The sequence below is a fragment of the Sapajus apella genome, unplaced genomic scaffold, assembly GCF_009761245.1.
Source record: "Sapajus apella isolate SASKATOON/1434 unplaced genomic scaffold, GSC_monkey_1.0 scaffold51, whole genome shotgun sequence".
Taxonomy (NCBI): Eukaryota; Metazoa; Chordata; class Mammalia; order Primates; family Cebidae; genus Sapajus; species Sapajus apella.
In genome coordinates, this window is record NW_022436991.1 from 9075719 (window position 1) to 9095356 (window position 19638).

General features: G+C 46.1%; 1 protein-coding gene across 1 annotated transcript in view; it reads left to right on the top strand.

Moving 5' to 3' along the window:
- OTOA (otoancorin) overlaps nucleotides 1-5879 on the top strand; it is an 81697-nt gene extending 75818 nt beyond the window's left edge. The window contains exons 27-28 of the mRNA XM_032242938.1: nucleotides 996-1191; nucleotides 5621-5879. Coding sequence (XP_032098829.1) covers nucleotides 996-1191; nucleotides 5621-5691 — 267 coding nt within the window. The 3' untranslated portion in view covers nucleotides 5692-5879. The remainder of the gene's footprint in view (nucleotides 1-995; nucleotides 1192-5620) is intronic.
- The last annotated feature ends 13759 nt before the right edge of the window (nucleotides 5880-19638 follow it).

Genomic DNA, 19638 nt, shown 5'->3' on the forward strand with positions numbered 1-19638 from the left:
GAGCTTAAGCACCTTTCCCAGATTCTACAGGGCCTTTAGAGAATAAGCAGGATGATATAGAGTCCCTTCTATAAGAGTGGCATCCTGCCATCCCATTGTATTCCAATTCCAACGAGTCACCAAGTCCTTTGAGCTGGAAGTGACTTCAGAAGACATCTTTTTTCACAGTCCTTGAAGAATTTCCTACTCGTGTTGTCCATGGCAAACATCACCAATAAATGACCACAGTTTCCCTCCATGGAGCACTCACAGGGCTCATCACATGGTGCTCAGGCAGACAAACCAAAGGATCGGAATCAGTCAGCAGAGGAGATGAGTTCTCTATGCTGTCCCACATTTATCCCCAAAGCCCAGAGAGGCTGTATAATTTGTCCAAGGTGACACAGCAAGCATGTGGCAGAGCTGGGGCTCAGATTTAGGCGTTTGGTCTTTAGGGCCTGTGTTTCCTTCTCCACATCAGTGGTTCAGGAGGTGGAAGACGTGAAGCATTGGGAAGGTGTCTTGCATTGCACTAAACAACATTGCCGCATAGGGTGGAAATTTTGCCTCCCTTTTCAACTCTCCATTACTACTTCTAATTACCTCTGGGAAGAAGTGTCAGTTTGGGACTAGAATGTCCTTAACACCTATATAGTGCATCTTATATTCTCTCTCTTTTTAAGAGGCCAGGTGTTCAGATATTGCTGGTGGACAAAATCTAGCTAGGAGTCAACAATATTGTTTTATTTTTATTTTGTGGCTTCTACTTAATGCTTGCTTATGGCAAGTCTAGCGGCTTTCCATTTTTGGATATTTCCATTTAAAATTTTCTATTTTTAAATGCATTTATTTTATAGTGCAAGAGTGATCTAATTTTAAGGAAACATCTTAAAGAGGACCACACATGATACAGGAAAGGGGATGGCGAAGTCGTGCGCATCCTGCGCGGACACCCTAGGTGTGGGAAATCCAGGGAGGGGCCCCGTGTGAGGGTGCTGCCCCTTTGCCTCCCGCAGGAACTGTCCGCAGAGCAGATCGCCTCCCTGGGCCCGGAGAACGCAGCGGCCGTGACCCATGCCCAGCGCCGGCGGCTCAGCCAACTGCAGCTGCAGAGCCTCCAGTGGGCGCTAGATGGCGCCAAGACTCACTCCTGGCAGGACGCGCCCGCGAACGCCGGTCCCACTGGGACCCCATCCTCGCGTTCTCCCGCAGGTGAGCAGCTTCGCACTCTGCCCGGTGTCCCAGCTCCACTCTCCTTCCCTGTCCGACCTAACGGGCCTGGGCCGGGAAGATTCTTAAGATTCAGGGCGGGGTCTCTGACAGTCACTGGGGTTTCTGCCCTCAGTGAAAAACCCAAAGTCCTATCAAGCTTCCCTACCAAGCTTCAGAATTAATGATTCTTAACTGTGGCTGCCCTTGGGTGCGGGGCATTAAAAACCTTCCAGTTCCCCGGCCCCTACCCAGAACCCATCACATCAGAATCTCAGAACAAAATTCATTTCAACGGCTCCTTTGCAAACTCCCTCCTTCCCGTCCAGTAATAATAAACTATTATTATTAAGTCAGAGTCTCACTCTGTCGTCCAGGCTGAAGTGCAGTGCTGCGATCTCGGCTCACTGCTGCGATCTCGGCTCACTGCAATTTGCATCTCCTAGGCTCAAGTGATTTTCTCACCTTAGCTTCCAAGTAGCTAGGATTACAGGTATGTGACACCACACCCTGTTAATTTTTGTATTTTTAGTAGAGTGGGGTTTCACCATGTTGGCTAGGCTGGTCTTGAACTCCCAACCTCAGGTGATCCTCCCACCTAAGCCTGCCAAAGTGTTGGGATTACTGGCGTGAGCCACCAATCCCGGCCTGTCCAATATTAATTAATTCAACCTGTGTTTACTGGGCACCTACTATGCTCCAAGTCTGCAGTAGGGGCTGGGAATACAGAGGTGAGCAAGATAGATAAGGTCCTCTTACAAAGGAAGAAGATATTTCAAATCTGACAAGACCAGGGAGGGTGACGGTGACTGAAGGCTGAGCTAAGATAGGGAAGCATCCCGAGGGCGTGGTCTGTGTTTCCTTCTCCACATCAGTGTTTCAGGAGGTGGAAGCCGTGAAGCATTGGGAAGGTGTCTTGCATTGCATTAAACAACATTGCCGCATAGGGAGGAAATTGTGCCTCCCTGTTCAACTCTCCATTAGTACTTTTAATTCCCTCAAGGAGGAAGTGTCAATTTGGGACTAGAATGTCTTTAACACATATATAGTACATTTTATATTTCTCTCTTTTTTTCTTTCCCCTCCCTTCTTTTTTTCTTTTCTCTTTCTTTCTTCTTTCTTTCTTTTTCTTTCTTTCTTTCTTCTCTCTTCCTTTCTTTCTCTCTCTTTCTTTCTTTTCTTTTTTCTCTCTCTCCCCTCCTTCCTTCCTTTCCTCCTTCCTTCCTTCCTTCCTTTCTTTCCTTCCTTCCTTCCTTCCTTTCTTTCCTCCTTCCCTCCCCCCTCTTTCTTTCTTTTCCCTTTCTTTCTTTCTTTCCTTCCTTCCTTCCTTCCTTCCTTCCTTCCTTCCTTCCTTCCTTTCCTTCCTTCCTTCCTTCCTTCCTTTCCCTTTCTTTCTTTCTTTCTTTCTTTCTTTCTTTCTTTCTTTCTTTCTTTCGTCTTTCTGTCTCTCTCTCTCTCTCTCTCTTTCTTCTTTCTTTCTCTTTCTTTCCTCTCAAGGAGTCTCACTCTGTCACCCAGGCTTGAGTACAGTGGTGTGATCTCAGCCCACTGCAACCTCCACCTCCCGGGTTCAAGCCCTTCTCCTGCCTCAGCCTCCCGAGTAGCTGGGACTACAGGGATATACCATCACATCTGGCTAATTTTTGTATTTTTAGTGGAGATGGGGTTTCACCATGCTGGCAGGATGGTCTTGATCTCTTGACCTCATGATCTGCCCACCTTGGGCTCCCAAAGTGCTGGGATTACAGGCATGAGCCACCACGCCTGGCCCCCCTGCCTTTCTTACAGCTCTCGCCTTTTCCCTTCGTTTTCTCATTTCTTTGTGATGCCTTCTGTTCTTAACACCACATTTGGACCATGCTCTGGGGAGATAACTTCTAACAAGCCAGTGATGTTCCCTGCCCTCACTGAATTCTTGGGGCAGCCTGGCGGGGTGGGAAGACATGTACTCTGGTGAGCATGAGGCAGGGGGCTGGGTGCTGAAATGGGGAACACACCGGGAACACACCTGGGTCAGGAAGACTCCTCAAGTCAGTGATGTCTCAGGTGAGGCACAAGGTGAGAAGAATATGGGCTTAGCCAGGTTGATAGTGGCCCAGGAGTAGGGAATGGTGTCTGCAAGTGCCCAGAGAAGACAGAGGACGTGTTGCTTGACTGAAACCTCCACTCCACCTTCCCTGACTTGACTGTCTCCCTCTGCTGCCTTCACCTAGGGATGGTGAATTGGACTATTCCCCATTCTGCAGCCACAAGTGGCCAGAGGTGGCCCTTGAAAATATAAACCATGCCTCTTGATGTATTATATTATTACTTTAAAAAACTTTTCATTAAGGCTGGGGGCATTGGCCTATGCCTGTAATCCCAGCACTTTGGGAGGCTGAGGCCGGCAGATCACCTGAGGTCAGGAGTTCGAGACCAGCCTGTCCAACAAGGTGAAACCCCGTCTCTACTAAAAATACAAAAATTAGCCAGGTGTGCTGGTGGGCACCTATAATCTCAGCTACCCAGGAGGCTGAGGCAGGAGAATCACTTGAATCCTGAGGGCAGAGGTTGCAGTGAGCTGAGTTTGCACCATTGTACCCACCCTGGGCAAAAGGGTGAAACTGCATCTCACCAAAACAAAACAAAACAAAACAAACAAAAAACCCCCAATTTTTCATTGAAATAAAATATGCATACGTTTAAAAATTATTTGTAGATGTTATAGCATTTTGCACGAATAGATAACATGTGCAATAGTTAATGCACATGTTTCCAAATATATAAAGTCTGAAAGGCATGTAATGAAATCTTTTCCTCCATCCCCTGTCCCCCAGCCACCCAGTTCCCTCTGCAGAGGCAACCAATGTTACCAGCTTCTTGTGTATTTGTCCAGAGATATTCTATGCTACACAGCAAATCAAATATAGATGATCTCTGCACTTTTCACAAAAGCTTATTCTACACCTTGTTTTGTACCTTGCAAGTTTCGCCAAGCAATATACTTTGGAGCTGTGCACAAGAGCTGTGCAATTGTTGGTTTTATGGCTATGCCATAACTGTATTCAAACAGATGTCTATAGATGGACCTTTTAGTTGTTTCTATTTTTTTTTTTCTATTTTTTTTTCTGTTATGAACAATGCTGCAGTCCCTGCCCTGATATAATTTGCATCTGTGCAAGTACGTCTTCTGTAGGATAAACTCTTCAAAGTGAGATTGCTAGATCACAGGGTCTGTGCATTTATAATTTTGATGAATGTTGGTCCGGTGTGGCAGTTCATGCCTGTAATCCCAGCACTTTGGGAGGCCGAGACAGGCGGATCACTTGGGGTCAGAAGTTCGAGACGAGCCTGGCCAACATGGTGAAACTCCGTCTCTGCCCAAAATGCAAAAATTAACTGGATGTGGTGGCACGTGACTTAGTCCCAGTTACTAGGGAAGGTGAGGTAGGAGAATCACTTGAGGCAAAGTCTACAGTGAGGCAAGATCGTGCCACGGCACTCCAGCCTGGGTGACAGAGCGAGACTCTGTCTTAAAAATTTTATTTATTTATTTATTTTATGGATGTTGTCAAATCCCCTGCAGAAAGTTGGGACTGGTTTTCTCTTGAAACAGCAGTGTCAGAAAGTGACAAGGGCCCCTTAAAAAGATATTCCTTAAGGCTGGGCGCGGTGGCTCACACCTGTAATCCCAGCACTTTGGGAGACTGAGAAGGGCAGATCATGAGGTCAAGAGATCAAGACCATCCTGGCCAACATGGTGAAACCCCATCTCTACTAAAAAAATACAAAAATTAGCTGGGCGTGGTGGCACACGCCTGTAGTCCCAGCTACTCAGGAGGCTGAGGCAGGAGAATGGCTTGAACCCGGGAGGCAGAGGTTGCAGTGAGCCGAGATCTCACCACTGCACTCTAGCCTGGTGACAGAATGAGACTCAGTCTCAAAAAAAAAAAAAAGATATTCCCTGCATGTCCCCAGCTGGGCAAGATCCTGGATGCCCCTTCTTCACTCACCCTAAAGACCTAAGTGAGGGCTGTCATTGGGGGAGCTCTTCCTATGGACCAGACCCTAATCTTTTGTTTCCTAAACTTGCTTAATTATCAGAATCACCTAGGAGAGATGCTTAAAATACAAATGACTGGGCCTCCTGGCAGACTTGCTAAATCAGAATCTCCAGGGGACCCTGGCATTGGCGTTTTTTAACAAGCTCCCTTGGGTGACTCTTATGAGCAAGGCAGATCTAGTACATGTTGACTCACACAATCTCATTGAATTCTTACTACCCCGCCTCTCCTCCTCTTTGGGGGTCATTGTTCCCATTTCAGAGATGAACAAAATCAAGGTTCTGCATCAAGTGGCCCCAGAGGGAGACTTGGGGAGTTGGATGTGATGTGTCCACTTTCTGCTTGCTGCTTCTACTTCATGTACGCTCTTACTTTGTGTTTGCTTTCAGGAGCTCCCCTGTTGTGGGATCTTTGGCTTGGTTGTCCCCTGCTGGTTCTAATGGCCAAGATCCTGTGGTGAGTGGCCTGAGCGCATCATCCTGTGTTGCCCCCTGCAACTGGCCAACATGTGTAGAGACAGGACGCTCCAGATGGTGGGAGACCCTTCCCTGGATCCAGACCCTCACCTAAGGCAGGGACACCCCGGGGCCTTGGTGGTTAAAAGGCACCAAAAGGAAAAACAATTATTAAACATAATATTGCAAATTATTTTTAATTTTTAAAATTTTTAATTTTTGTGGGTACATAGTAGGTATATATATATTTATGGGGTACATGAGATATTTGATACAGGCATGTGATGTGTAATAATCACATCATGTAAAATGGGGTATCCATCACCTCAAGGCTTTATCTTTTATGTTACAAACAATCCAATTAAACTCTTTTAGTTATTTTTATTTTTTATTTTTTGAGATGGAGTCTCGCTCTGTCTCCAGGCTGGAATGCAGTGGCACGATCTCAGCTCACTGCAACTTCTGCCTCCTAGGTTCAAGCGATTCTCCTGCCTCAGAGGCCTCCCAAGTAGCTGGGACTACAGGCATGCACCACCATGCCAGGCAAATTTTTGTATTTTTAGTAGAGATGGGGTTTCACCATCTTGGCCAGGATGATCTCAATCTCTTGACCTTGTGATCTACCTGCCTTGGCCTCCCAAAGTGCTGGGATTACAGGTGAGGCACTGCACCTGGCCTCTTTTAGTTATTTTTAAATGTACAATTAAATTACTATTGACTATAGGGTTGGGTGGGGTGGCTCATGCCTGTAATCCCAGCACTTTGGGAGGCCGAGGTGGGTGGATCACCTGAGGTTGGGGGTTCAAGACCAGCCTGGCCAACATGATGAAACCTTGTCTGTACTAAAAATACAAAAATTAGCCAGGCATAGTGGCAGGCGCCTGTAATCCCAGCTATTTGGGAGGCTGAGGCAGGAGAATGGTTTGAACCTGGGAGGCAGAGTTGCTGTCGGCAGAGACTGCACCACTGCCCTCTAGCCTGGGTGACAGTGACTCTGTCTCAAAAAAAAAAAAAAAAACTTAAAAATAATCTATTGACTATAGTCACCCTGTTGTGCTATTGAACAGTAAGTCTTATTCATTCTTTCTATTTTTTTGTACCCATTAACCATCTCCCTCCTCCCCTCAGACTCTCTCCTTACTCTTTCCAGCCTTTGGTCACTGTCCTACTCTGTCTCCACTGGTTCAATTGTTTTGATTTTTAATCTTGCGAATTCTTAAGCCCACCCATCTCCTCAGCAGGGAGCCTTTCTCTGTCCCATTGCAGCCTCTTTTGTTTTCCAGCTTGGAGACAGAGAACCTGTGTGGAATGAAGTGGTTTTTCTTTTCTTTTCTTTTTTTTTTTTTTGAGGCGAAGTCTCTCTCTGTCGCCCAGGCTGGAGAGCAGTAGCCTGCGATCTCAGCTCACTACAACTTCTGCCTCTGGGGTTCAAGCAATTCTCCCACCTCAGCCTCCTGATTAGCTGGGATTACAGGTGCCTGCCACCATGCCTGGCTAATTTTTTATATTTTTAGTAGAGATGGGGGTTTCATCATGCTGGTCAGGCTGGTCTTGAACTCCTGAACTCAAGCAATCCACCCGCCTTGGTCTCCCAAAGTGCTGGGATTACAGGCGTGAGCCACTGTGCCTGGCCGAAGGGTGTTTTTTTGTTAATAGCACGAGGCCCTTACAAACAAGTTGCTGCCCTCGCTTTAGAGAGATGCCAGAGAGAGGCAGTGTAAGAAAAGGCACCATTTTAGCCAGGGCCTGATCTGGTTTCCATTTGGATTTAATTTCACTTCCTTGGAGCTACAGGCTACATTGGATTTCTCCTCGACGATATTTAGCAGAGCTGAAATAAATGAATCCCTTAGCAGAAGCCAATATTCTTGCCTGATTGCTGGGACTAATTGATGTTTTGGTGGGCCTTGCATTGGTTGGAAATTAAAACATTTAATATGGCTCAGCGTTAAATCAATTTAAAAATACATTTTCAGATGTCTTCCATTTCCTTGGGACTCAGCTGAATGGATGGCCCTGAAGTTATCATTAAACTTTCAAAATATTCCCTTTTTTGGTGGAGATGGTGGTGGCTCTTCTGACTTTCAGTGGCTCTGGGCTTTGGAGGATTGGTTGAAATAAAAAAATAAAAATACGTTGGGTAAGTCAATCACTGGTGTGATATCCTGGTGTGGCTGAACAAACTCTGCCCCCTGGCTGGATCCTTGTAGGATGAAGTTACTTCTGGGAATTGCCAAGATACTTTTAGTCTTAGATTTAGGAAGTCAGGGCTCAGGGGAGGCAGGCAGCCATGGTGTTTGCCACCTCCCAGGCAAACACCTTCTGGAAGACAGCATCACAGCTGCTTGGCATGGTGTTGCTCTGCTGGCATCCCAGGTGCTTCTGTTCTGCCACCAGCACACCTTGGGTTCTCCTACTATTCACCCATCCACAGTAGCGTCTCATCTGGAGATGAGAAGAAAACTCTGCATGTTTCCAAAAACCTGTGATGTCCCATAAAAGGCCAGTGGATTTTACAAAGCATCATGAGTAGGTGTTGCAGAGGTTGGAGTGTGTTTTCAGAGGTCATGTGGTTTTATAGAAAACTAAGACTGCAGTGTGAAAGATGTGATATTTAGGGTCTGACTTTGTTTTCTTTCACCCTGGCAGGGAAGTGGCAACAAATGGTGCTTCTCAAGTACAAAACATTGATTTTTTTTTTTCTTGAGATAGAGTCTCACTCTTGCCCAGGCACGATTTCGATTCACTGTAACCTCCACCTCCCAGGTTCAAGCGATTCTCCTGCCTCAGCCTCCTGAGTAGCTGAGATTACAGGCATGTGCCACCATGCCCAGCTAATTTCTGTATTTTTGGTGGAGATGGGGTTTCACCATGTTGGTCTGGCTAGTCTCGAGCTCCTGGCCTCAAGTGATCTACCTGCCTTAGCCTCCCAAAGTGCTGGGATTATAGGCATGAGCCACTGTGCCTGGCCGAGAGCATTAATTTTGTTACCAACAGCAGCCTCTAGTTTAGCTGGGCTGGACCAGCTGCTTGGAGAGGGATGCTTGATGAAGATGTGTCTGCACAGACCCCCATGAGGATGCCCTTAGCTCTCAGTTGGTATTTTCACTTTCTGCTGGTCTTGGATTATCCTGGACAAGAAAAAGCAAACAGTAACAAAATCCACTCTCCTGTGAGTCAGGCTTCACACTGCCAACTTCATGTAGCTTGTGTATCTCACCTCTTTTTCTGGTCATTTGTTTCTGATCTAATTCCTGTTTCTTTCCTTCCATCTTAAATAATGACTCCCATTACAGAGGAGTGACTCTGGGTCAGGCTGTCTAAGGGCTTTCACTGTGTCATTAGCTCATTTCATTGTGGCCATGCTCCTGCCAGGTAGGCACTGTTAGGATTCCCATTTTCCAGATGAGGGGACTGAGTTCGAGAGTGGTTAAGGAGCTCTTGTCTAAGCTTCCCAGATAGGACGAATTTGAATCCTGACTTCTTTATCTCTGCAGTGTGCTGCCTCCTGGATGGGTGTCCTTTAACTTCTCTAATAAGTCAGATCAGAAAGAGATTCTGTAAATCCCTTCACCTCCTCCTCTGGCAGGAGGCCAATTTGCCTCACAGCACATATAATTGGTGATCGCCTCAGGCAGGAAGACAAATCTAGCTGATGCCCTGCAGGAACCCCAGGGTCTAAGGTTGAAATGTGCAGTCCTTTGCATGCAGGAAAGCAGCAGGTCACGCCGCTCCCATTCACCTTTCAATGTCAGCTCTGCTGGTGGATTTCTAGCCTCCATCCTCCACAGCCCCCCTCAACTGAATGCAGGGATCACTGGCACTTGTATGCAGATCACAGTGTGTTGGCCGTGGTTCTGATGGGTCAGGACCTGTGCCATTCTAACCTCTAAACTTTTTAAAAGGTCACCCCAGTTAGATCCTTTTGCATAATCTCCCATTCAGGCACACACCAGGCACCAAGCCTGGCTTGATGGGGGCTGCAACTTCAGCCTAACATCCAGTGGAACTTAGAATGAAGTTATCCTCTCTAGTCCTGGTACCCAGGGGTTCAGCCACAGCTGCTTGTGATGGGCTGTACTACCAAAAAGATGTTACTGTGTCTTGGGGCATGTGTGTGTTTACTCTGCTTTACTGAAGAAACGCTGTCATGGAAGAGAGTTACAACACAGCAAACAGCTTAATATTCAATACTAGGCATTTGTTTTTATCCTTAAAGTCCTTTGCCCACTTTTGCCTCTTGAGGGGCCTTTAAAAATATTGGGCCAGGTGTGGTGGCTCATGTCTATAATAATCTCAGCACTTTGGGAGGCTGAGGCGGGAGGATCACTTGAGGCCAGGAGTTTGAGTCCAGCCTGGGCAACATAGGGAAATCCTGTTCCTACCAAAAAAAAAAAAAATGCTGGAGGCAGTGGCTCACTCCTATAATCGCAGCACTTTGGCAGGCTGAGGCAGGCAGATATCTGAGCTCAGGAGTTCAAGACCAGCCTGGGCAACATGGTGAAACCTCATCTCTACTAAAATACAAAAATTACTGATTGTTTTAGAAAGGGACATGGGCTTGGCTGATCCATGGAAATATCTGCAGCTTGCCAGCAGGTGAAGTCTTTATTTGCCTTTATCTCCATTGTGGCCTCTAGTGAGCTAGACTACACAGATGCTGATGAAATCTGGGAGGCATTGGTATGGGCTGTAGTTTCCCAGGAGGACTCTGGCCCTGGGGAGGACCCTCAGTCTCTTGAGTCTCTGTCACATCTCCATGTGTAGCAAACTAGATGATTGTTCCCAGCGATCCTGCTTACTTCCTTTACTGGCTTTTTACCATGTGACTTTGTAGCACATCTCAAAGTAGCCTTGCCCTTCTAACTTTGGTCATTGGAATGTGAGCAGACACAACATATTCCCCCAGCAGAAGTTTTTTTTTGTTTTGTTTTTTGATTCTGTTTGTTTGTTTTTGAGATGGCGTCTCGCTCTGTCACCCAGGCTGGAGTGCAGTGGCACGATCTCGTCTCGTTACAACCTCCACCTCCCAGGTTCAAGTGATTCTCCTGCCTCAGCCTCCCAAGTAGCTGGGACTATAGGTGCATGCCACCACACCTGGCACATACATGGTCACATCTGCGTGCCCCTATATCTGATAGTGATAAATACTATGGAGCAAAGGAAATCTGGAGGAAAGAATTGAGAGCTCCAGATGGTGGTGGTAAGGATAAGAATGGTGGAGAACAAACTTTAATAAACATAACGTGATCAGGAAAGGCTCCGCCCTCAAAAGGGATCCAATCATCTCTTAAAGGTCCCACCTCTCAATGCTGCCACATTTGGGATTAAGTTTCAACATGAGTTTTGAAGGGGTCATTTGAATTACAGCACATGATGTCCACCATCAGCTTTAAGGTTACAGCCTAACAATCCACAATAGTGGGAGAAAAAGAGAGAGAAAGAGAGAGAGAGAGAGAGAGAGAGAGAGAGAGAGTGATCTTTCCTGGTTACTTCAGCAAAATTCCCCAGATTAGATCTGATGGGCTTGCTTGAGGCAGGTGCCCATTTCTGATCTGACCACTGTGGTCCAGACAATGGTTACACCAATTGACCAAGGCTAGGTCTGATTGCCCTAAATCCTACCATAAATAACATTGACTGAGCAGAAAGGACTGATTCCAGAGGAGACCAACTACCAGAATGTGGTAGGCAGAATTCTGAGATGGCCCCCAAGATCCCTGCTCCCTGTTGTGCACACTCTGGGCGATCTCCTCCAGTTCTGTACAACTAGAGGATGTGATGGAATATCCCCTCCATGGTTGGGCTACTAGTTAGTTGATTTTGAGTTAATCAAAAGGGAGAGCACCTCGGTGGGCCTGACCTAATCCGATGCACCTTTAAAAGGGACTAGGCCCTTCCTGAAGTCTGAGATATTCAAAGTGTGAGAAAAGCTATGGAGAGGCCACAGGGCAAGAACCTAGAGTGGCCTTTAGGAATTAAGAGAGGTCTCTAGTCGATAGCCAGCAAGAAAACAAGACCTCAGTCATATTGATGCAGGGCAGATGAGTTCTAACCTGTCTAAACTGGGGCTTAGCCTGTGAGGGTTCTTGGCCTTGCCTAGGAAAGAATTCAAGGGCAAACTGGAGGTAGAAGAAAACAGCTTTACTGAAGTGGTGGTATTACAGCTCCCGAAGTGTTACAGCTCCATGATGGCTCCTGCAGAGCAGGGCTAGCCCATAAGCAGAGAATAGCAGCTCAGGGCAATTTTGCAGTCATGTTTATACCTACTTTTAATTATATGCAGATTAAAGGGTGGTTTCTTCAGAAATTTCTAGGGAAGGGGTAGTAACTTTTAAGTCATCGGGTCATTGCCATGGAAAGGGGTGGTAACTCCCAGGTATTGCCATGGCAACGGTAAACTGATCTCCCACACTGATGGGTGTGTCTTAGGGAAAGCCGCTACCCTCTCAGCTCTGTTTTAGCTAGTCTTGAACTTGGTCCGATGTCCAAGCCCCACCTCCAGAGTCAAGTTCTGCCTCCTAACTCAAGATAATTAGAAGGAAAGAAAGTCTGAAAACAACCAGTGATCCTGGAAGAAGACCTTGAGCTTTAGATAAGACTGCAGCTCCAGCTGATACCTTGATTTCAGCTCCGTGAGACCTTGAGCAGAGAATCTGGTTGAGCCATGCTTGGGTTTTGACCTATAGACCTGTGAGATAATACATTTGTGTTGCTTTAGTTAATGCACTTCTGTCAATTCGTTACACAGCAATAGAGAACTGAATAAGGGAGAAATAAATGCCAGGTAGACAAAAGTGACTGACGTGCATGAGGAGCTGAGACAGGCAGCTACCTTGGTTGAAATACACTAGCTATGGAATTGAGCCTTACTTAGCGTGGACGGTATGACTATGTCTCTGAGTCCTTACTGGATGAAGTTTTATTGGTCAGGCATCCTGTTCCATGTCAGACCCTCCCTCTAGGATCTTTTGCTTCCTGCAAGGAATGGGGCCTGATATGTTTATCTTTTGCATTTGTCACTTATAGTGTCTCAGCATCAATTCATCCTTTCCCACAATATTGTGAACTTCCTGTGGGGAAGCACACTTTTGGGACTCTCCAGTGGACTAGATGGCATTAGCTCCACCTTCACTCCAGTGCTGGACCCTGATTCCCTTAAGCCAATCCGCATACTCCATTCGCCTGGCCATAATGATTGATTCAGGGATGGACCAAAGAGCCAGGATTTGGATTTTTTATTCAACTGTCAGAGTAAAGAGAAAGAACGTCTCTTTCCTCTGCACATGAATTGGACAGCCATCTTGAAATAGTAAGAAGAGAAGCTTTATAAAGGAATGAAATTAAGAAATGGAGTGAGAAGAATGGTTAACAAATGGTGTGAGGTCAGGCACGGTGGCTCACACCAGCACTTTGGGAGGCTTAGGCGGGAGGGAGGATCGCATAAGCCCAGGAGTTCGAGAGCAGCCCTGGCAACATAGTGAGGGACCCTGTCTCTACAAATAATAAAAATAATTAGCTGGGTGTGGTGATGCATGCCTGTGGTCCTAGCCACTCAGGAGGCTGAGGTGGGAGGATTGCGTGAGTAATCCTGGGAAGTTGAGGCTATGGTGAGCTGAGATTGCACCATTGCATTCCTGCCTGGGTGACACAATGAGATCTTGTCTCAAAAAAAAAAAAAAGAAATAAAGAAAAAAGAAATGGCGTGACAAACACTGGGTCCTGGCAAAAGATTTTGGCACCTGGATCAAATCATACCTGCAGGTTTGCCCCTGCACCATTCAGTGTACATGAACAAATTTGGGTTGGGTTTCCTGATACTTACAAGTAGCTGAGTTGCCTTCTTTTTTCTGTTTATTTTTCTTACTCATGGGATATGCACAAATTATTTCTTATCATGGGTATAACTGATCACAAAGAGCCCATTTTCTCTATAACCTGAAGAGAGAGAGTATGGGCATCTCAGCTTCACAAGGCCATAACAGCATCAGTCTTTACCCTGAATTCAGCCTTGATGCATCTGAGTGCCTGATGGGTTACAGGGATCTTGTTTTTGAAAACTTTACATGGGTGACAAAATAGCAAAATAGTGTGTGAGGCTCTTGCCTTGAGACCTGGGCTTGTTCTGGAGACAACTCTAATTGGAGGAGAGAGATTTGCTCCTCCCACTCTCCTTGTTGACAATCGGCCTCAGGGGACTGAGTCATACTGACTGACTTCATGTACCTTAGTTTGAGTGCCAGTCTGCTAGTCCAACTGGGTGACGCTTCCTGTCCCCTGAGGGTAGCCAATATCATCTGCTTTTCTTCCTCCCAATTTAGCATCACTCAGGGCAAGAATTCTGGGCTGGAAGGGAGGGGCCTATGGTTATCTTGTATGGTCTGAGTTTGCTCACACAGCAACCTGCCCTTATCTAGTCTGATTTTTTCAATGGCATTCTGTTGTATCTTGTCATCTGGCTCTTTGGACAGGCCTTTCTGGTCTTCACATTGATGCAGGTTTGGTTGTTTGTTTTCTCCTTGTTGATGTATAGTCAGGAATTTAACATCTTTGACTGTCACCATCAGACACTCTCACTAGTCTTGTCCAATACTTAGCTATGCAAATGAAAGCATGGAAGCTTGAAGGTGATACACCAGGAGGCTGAACCCTAGGACTGAGCTCCGTGAATATGCTGTTAAGGTTCTTCAATCCTCACTTCTCTCCTGCCGCTCTTGCAACATCCTTGTGGCATGCTCAAAAACCTTTGCAGTGCTCACATCTGCATTTCCCAACAGTGTCTTTGTTTTGGGTGCATTCTTTGATATTGGATGCTTTAAATGGACCAATCAGGTCCTGGCAGGCAATGGATGCACATTAAAATCGATTAATTGAGGACATTTCAGCAAAGAGACTATTTACAGAAGCATGGGCGCGGTTAAATGAAACGAAGGATGTGAAGTACCCTGAAATTGTTAATAACAGGGAGCTCTTACCAACCAGGTCTAAAAGGGAAGGACAGAGAGACTCTTGGAACCCAGAAAGAACTGTAATGTAATTACTCAACCTTCCTACCCACTGCACAGAAAAAACCTGTTTGCTGAGGCTGTGGTATTGCATGCAGTGAAGAAAGAGTTTAATTAATCTGAGGTTGGCCATGTGGAAGAGTTGGAGTTATCACTCAAATCAGTCTCCCCCAAAACTTGGAGCCTATGGTATAGTTTTTCTTTTCTTTTCCTTTCTTTCTTCTTTTTTTTTTTGAGGTGGAGTTTCACTCTTGTTGCCCAGGCTGGAGTACAATGGCGCTATCTCGGTTCACTGCAACCTCCGCCTCCTGGGTTCAAGTGATTCCCTGTCTCAGCCTCCAGAGTATCTGGTATTACAGGCATGCACCACCACGCCCGGCTATCAGGCTGGTCAGGCTGGTCTCGAACTCCTGACCTCAGGTGACCTGCCTGCCTTGGCCTCCCAAAGTGCTGGGATTACAGGCGTGAGCCACTGTGCTCAGCCTATGGTTTTTCAAGGATAGTTTGGTGGGCAGCAGATTAGACAATGGGTGCTGCTGATTGGTGGGGGATGGAATCATAGGGGTGTGGGAAATGGTCTTTGTACTCTAAGTCCGCCTCTGGGTAGAGGCCCAGGACCAGTTGAATCAAGAGTCACAAGTCCAGGTGGGGTCAGTTATTTGCCAGAATGCAAAAGTCTGAAAAACATCTCAAAAGGCCAATCCTAGGTTCTATAATAGTGATGTTATCTATAGGAGCAATTAGGGAAGTCACAAATCTTGTGACTTATAGAACAATGACTGGTTCTAAAACTATGCCTAAAACTGTGCCTACATTTTAGCAGAATTCAGACCCCTCCCTAATCTTGTGGCCTTTCCTTAGTTTTACAAAGGTGGTTTCAGCCCTGAAACAATGAAGGAATCAGTTTTAGGGGAGTACTATTATCATCCTTGCTTTCAAGTTAAACTATAAACTAAAGTCCTGTCTAGGTGCGGTAGCTCACCCCTGCAATCCCAGCACTTTGGGATGCCAAGGCAGGCAGATCGCTTGAGCCCAAGAGTTCAAGACCAGACTGGGCAACATGGCAAAACCCCGTCTCCACAAAAAAATACAGAAAAAATTAGCATGCACCTGTAGTCCCAGCTACCCTGGAGGCTGAGATGGCAGGATCACCCTGAGACCAGGGAGTTTGAGGTTATGGTAAGCTGTAATCATGCCACTACAGGTCAGCCTGGGCGACAGAGTGAGACCTTGTCTCAAAAAGCAAATAAATAAATAAAAATTCCTCCCATGATTAACTTGGCCTATGCCCAGGAATGAGCGAGGACAGCCAGCCTGTGAGGCTAGAAACAAGATGGAGTCAGCCACGCTAGATTCTCTCACTGTCATAATCTTTGCAAAGGCAGTATCGGTAGTTGTGAGAAAGAGCCTCCCAACAAGAGCTGTAGTAGCTTTTCCCAGTGGCGCCAATTCTTCCCTAGTCCAGGCTCTGGGGAATTCTCTCTTGGAAGATGCAGTGGGCAGGTGTTGAGGGTGGGGACTTTAATCCTTCTTTGCACATTGCCAGGAACCACCTTTTCGCTTCCAGAGCAGACTTTCGTTTTAAAAGCTATTTTGTGTTCCAGCTTCTGAGAGCCCATGTGCTTGCTCATTCCCAGGAGAATTTTTATGACTTCTACACTTTTAAAAAGCTCATGTCAAGCTGTCTGGCTTTCTGTCTAGGTTTTGGATACTTTCCGCTTGCACCTTCAAATCTGCTCTCCACTCTGCTGTGTCCAGGGAGCCAGACTGGCCAATGGGGACGCAGTAGGAGATTGGAGGGTGGAAGGGTAGGCCAGCGTATTTATTCCCTTGGCTTCTTTTCTGCAGGGATGAGGGTTTGCAGTGGTTCAGTTTCTTCTTAAAGGCCACAGTGTCTGTTGGGCAGCTCTTTCTTATAGCGACGGCTCTCTGGGTTCCAGGATTCTCTCTCCCTCCTTCCCTTTTAGACCCCCTGTTGATAATACCAGTGTGGTCCACTGGTCAGAGTGGGTCAGAGCAGGTAGCCAGGGGTGACCTAGATCAAAGAAGGTGACCAGAGCAGGTGCATCCTTTGTTTTCCTGGCAATGTGCAGAGGAGGATTAAAGAAAACATCCTTTGTTTTCTCTTAATCCTGCCCACACTTCTGTAAATAATCTTTTTCCTAAACTGTCCTCAATTACCCCATTGGAGTGTGCATCTGTTTTTTCGCTAGGGCCTGATTGCTCCATTTCAAACATCTGATATCAAAGAATTCACCCCTGAAGGCTGTAAGAGAAATCCCAGAGAAGTTTCCCCACTGTCTTTCTGTTTCCAGGTGGTCATTCACCTCCAACATAGGCTGAACCAGGTCAATGAATGCTGCCTGTTTTATCAGATCAAGTTTGTCATTGAGAGCCTTGTTATAAGTAGAATTTTTGATGCCACAAAAGAAGTAGCACTCGAATATATTTCCTCAGCAAGGCAATTTACTTCTACAGAAGGGTGCAGCTCGCAGATGGAACAATGGTGAGCACACATTTGGACAAGGGAGGAAAAGGGGTACTTATGCTTGATGGGGGTCGCCCCTACTGCTGTGTCCTTCTCCCATTGGCTAGGGTTAGACCACACAAGCTAGACTAATCCCAACTGGCTATTTTAAAGAGATCAGGGGTCTGCACTGGAGTGGCAGGGAGGTTTGGCAGGAAGGATGGTTATGGGTGGGTCAGAACAGGTAGCCAGGGGTGACCTAGATCAAAGAAGGTGACCAGAGCCGATGACTAGAGCAGGTGACTGAAGCAGGTAACTGGGATGTGTCAGGACGGAGCCGGGGGCCGGGGGACAGTTGTGAACTACTGATTAGAACAGGTGGAAAACGTTGTTTACTGAAACTGCAAGGAAGTTAAACTTTAAAACAGAGAATTAAAGAATAAGAGAGCTGAGCATACTGACATACTGATTCTTTGAAGAGAAACTTGGGGTTCACCATATCTAACAGTACTGAAGATGCATACTGCTTACTTCTGGCTTGGGGACAGCTAAGCACTGCCCTGTGGTTAATGACTCTGGATACAGTTCTCAAATTAATCTGGGTGCCAACTGAGTCCATTAGCCAGTGAGGAGCCCCTGATTCCATGGCCAAGGAAAACCAAAACCTCACCATGGTTTCTGCAAATGACTGTCTCAGGTCCTGGTGTACGCTATCTTTGTACCTCCTTGTCCCAGCTCTGAGTCCTCTGAAGTAATTCATTCATACAAAACCACTGTGGGTCATTGTGGTAGACAGCTTCTAAGATGACCCCAAATGATCCTTGCCACCTCATATTCATGTCCTTTTGTGACTCCTTCCCCTGAGTGTGTGCTGGACATAATGACTAGCTTTTTAAAAAAATTTTTTATTTAAAATGAAAAAATTCTCTTTTAAAAACAAAACAAAACAAAATAAAACAAAACTTCTCTTTTGTTGAGACAGGGTCTTGCTCTTTGGCCCAGGATGAGTGCAGTGACAGAATCATGGCTCACTGCAGCCTTGATCTCCTTGGCTCAAGCAATCCTCCCACCTCAGCCTTCCAAGTAGTTGGGGCTACAGGTGCATACCACTATGCCTAGCTAATTTTTAATTTTATTGTAGAGAGGAGGTCTCCCTATGTTGTTCAGGCTGGTCTTGAACTGCTAGACTCAAGTGATCCTTCTGCCTCAGCCTCCCAAAGTGCTGGGGTTACTGGCATGAGCCACCATGCATAGCCTATAATTTCAACCTTTATTTTAGACGTAGGGGGTACATATGCAGGTTTGTTACATGGGTATGTTGTCTGTTGCTGAGGTTTGGGGTTTGACTGGTTGTCCTGTCACCCAATAGTGAGCATAGATAGTTTGTCAGCCCTTTTATCCCTCTCTTTCTCTCTTGTCTAGCAGTCCCTAGTTTTTTTTTTTTTTTTTTTTTTTTTTTTTGAGACAAAGTCTTGCTCTGTTGGCTAGGCTGGAGTGCTGTGGCATGATCTTGGCTCACTGCAACCTCCGCCTCCCAGATTTAAGTGGTCCTCATGCCTTAGCCTCCTGAGTAGCTGGGATTACAGGCACCCGCCACCATGCCTGGCTAATTTTTGTATTTTTAGTAGAAACAGGGTTTTGCCATGTTGACCAGGCTGGCCTCAAACTCCTGACCTCAAGTGATCTGTCCACCTCGGCCTCCCAAAGTGCTGAGATTATAGTCGTGAGCCACCACATCCAGCCGTAGTCCCCAGTTTTTATTATTCCCATGTTTATATACATGTGTACCCAACGTTTAGCTCTTGCTTATAAACCAGAACATACAGTATTTGGTTTTCCATTCTTGCATTAATTCACCTAGGAAAATGGCCCGCAGCTGCATCCATGTTGCTGTAAAGGGTATGATTTTGTTCCTTTTTATGGCTGTGTAGTTTTTCCATGGTGTATATGTACCACATTTTCTTTATTCACCCTCCATTGATGGGCACCTAGGTTGATTCCATATCTTTGCTATTGCGAATAATGCTGCGATGAACGTGTGAGTGACTAGCTTTTAATCAGTAGAACACGGTGAACTCGACGGGATGTCACTTTGAGATTAGGTTACCAAACACGGGACCTCTATCTTGCTGGCACACACTCTGTCTTGCCTTCTTGCTGTTACTGAACCTAATATGGGTCCCCCTTGCCCGGTCCATCAAAACCAAACATTGATATTGGAATTGTAGCAAGACGAAGTGGGGTATCTATGGGTGGGCGCCAAACAAAGAGAATTGGGTGGTTAATGCTTAAGTCCCAAGCTCCCCAGTGGCTTATAGGTAAGGATTTATAATTGCGACAATGCAGAGGTTACATGCAGTTGTAAATCAATATATGGGAGGCTCTACATTGGTTTGACCTAAAAAGGCAGGACGTCTCAAAGTGGGAACCAGGGGTCATAGATTTAAAGATGTTTTGATTTGTAATTGGCTTAGGAGGAG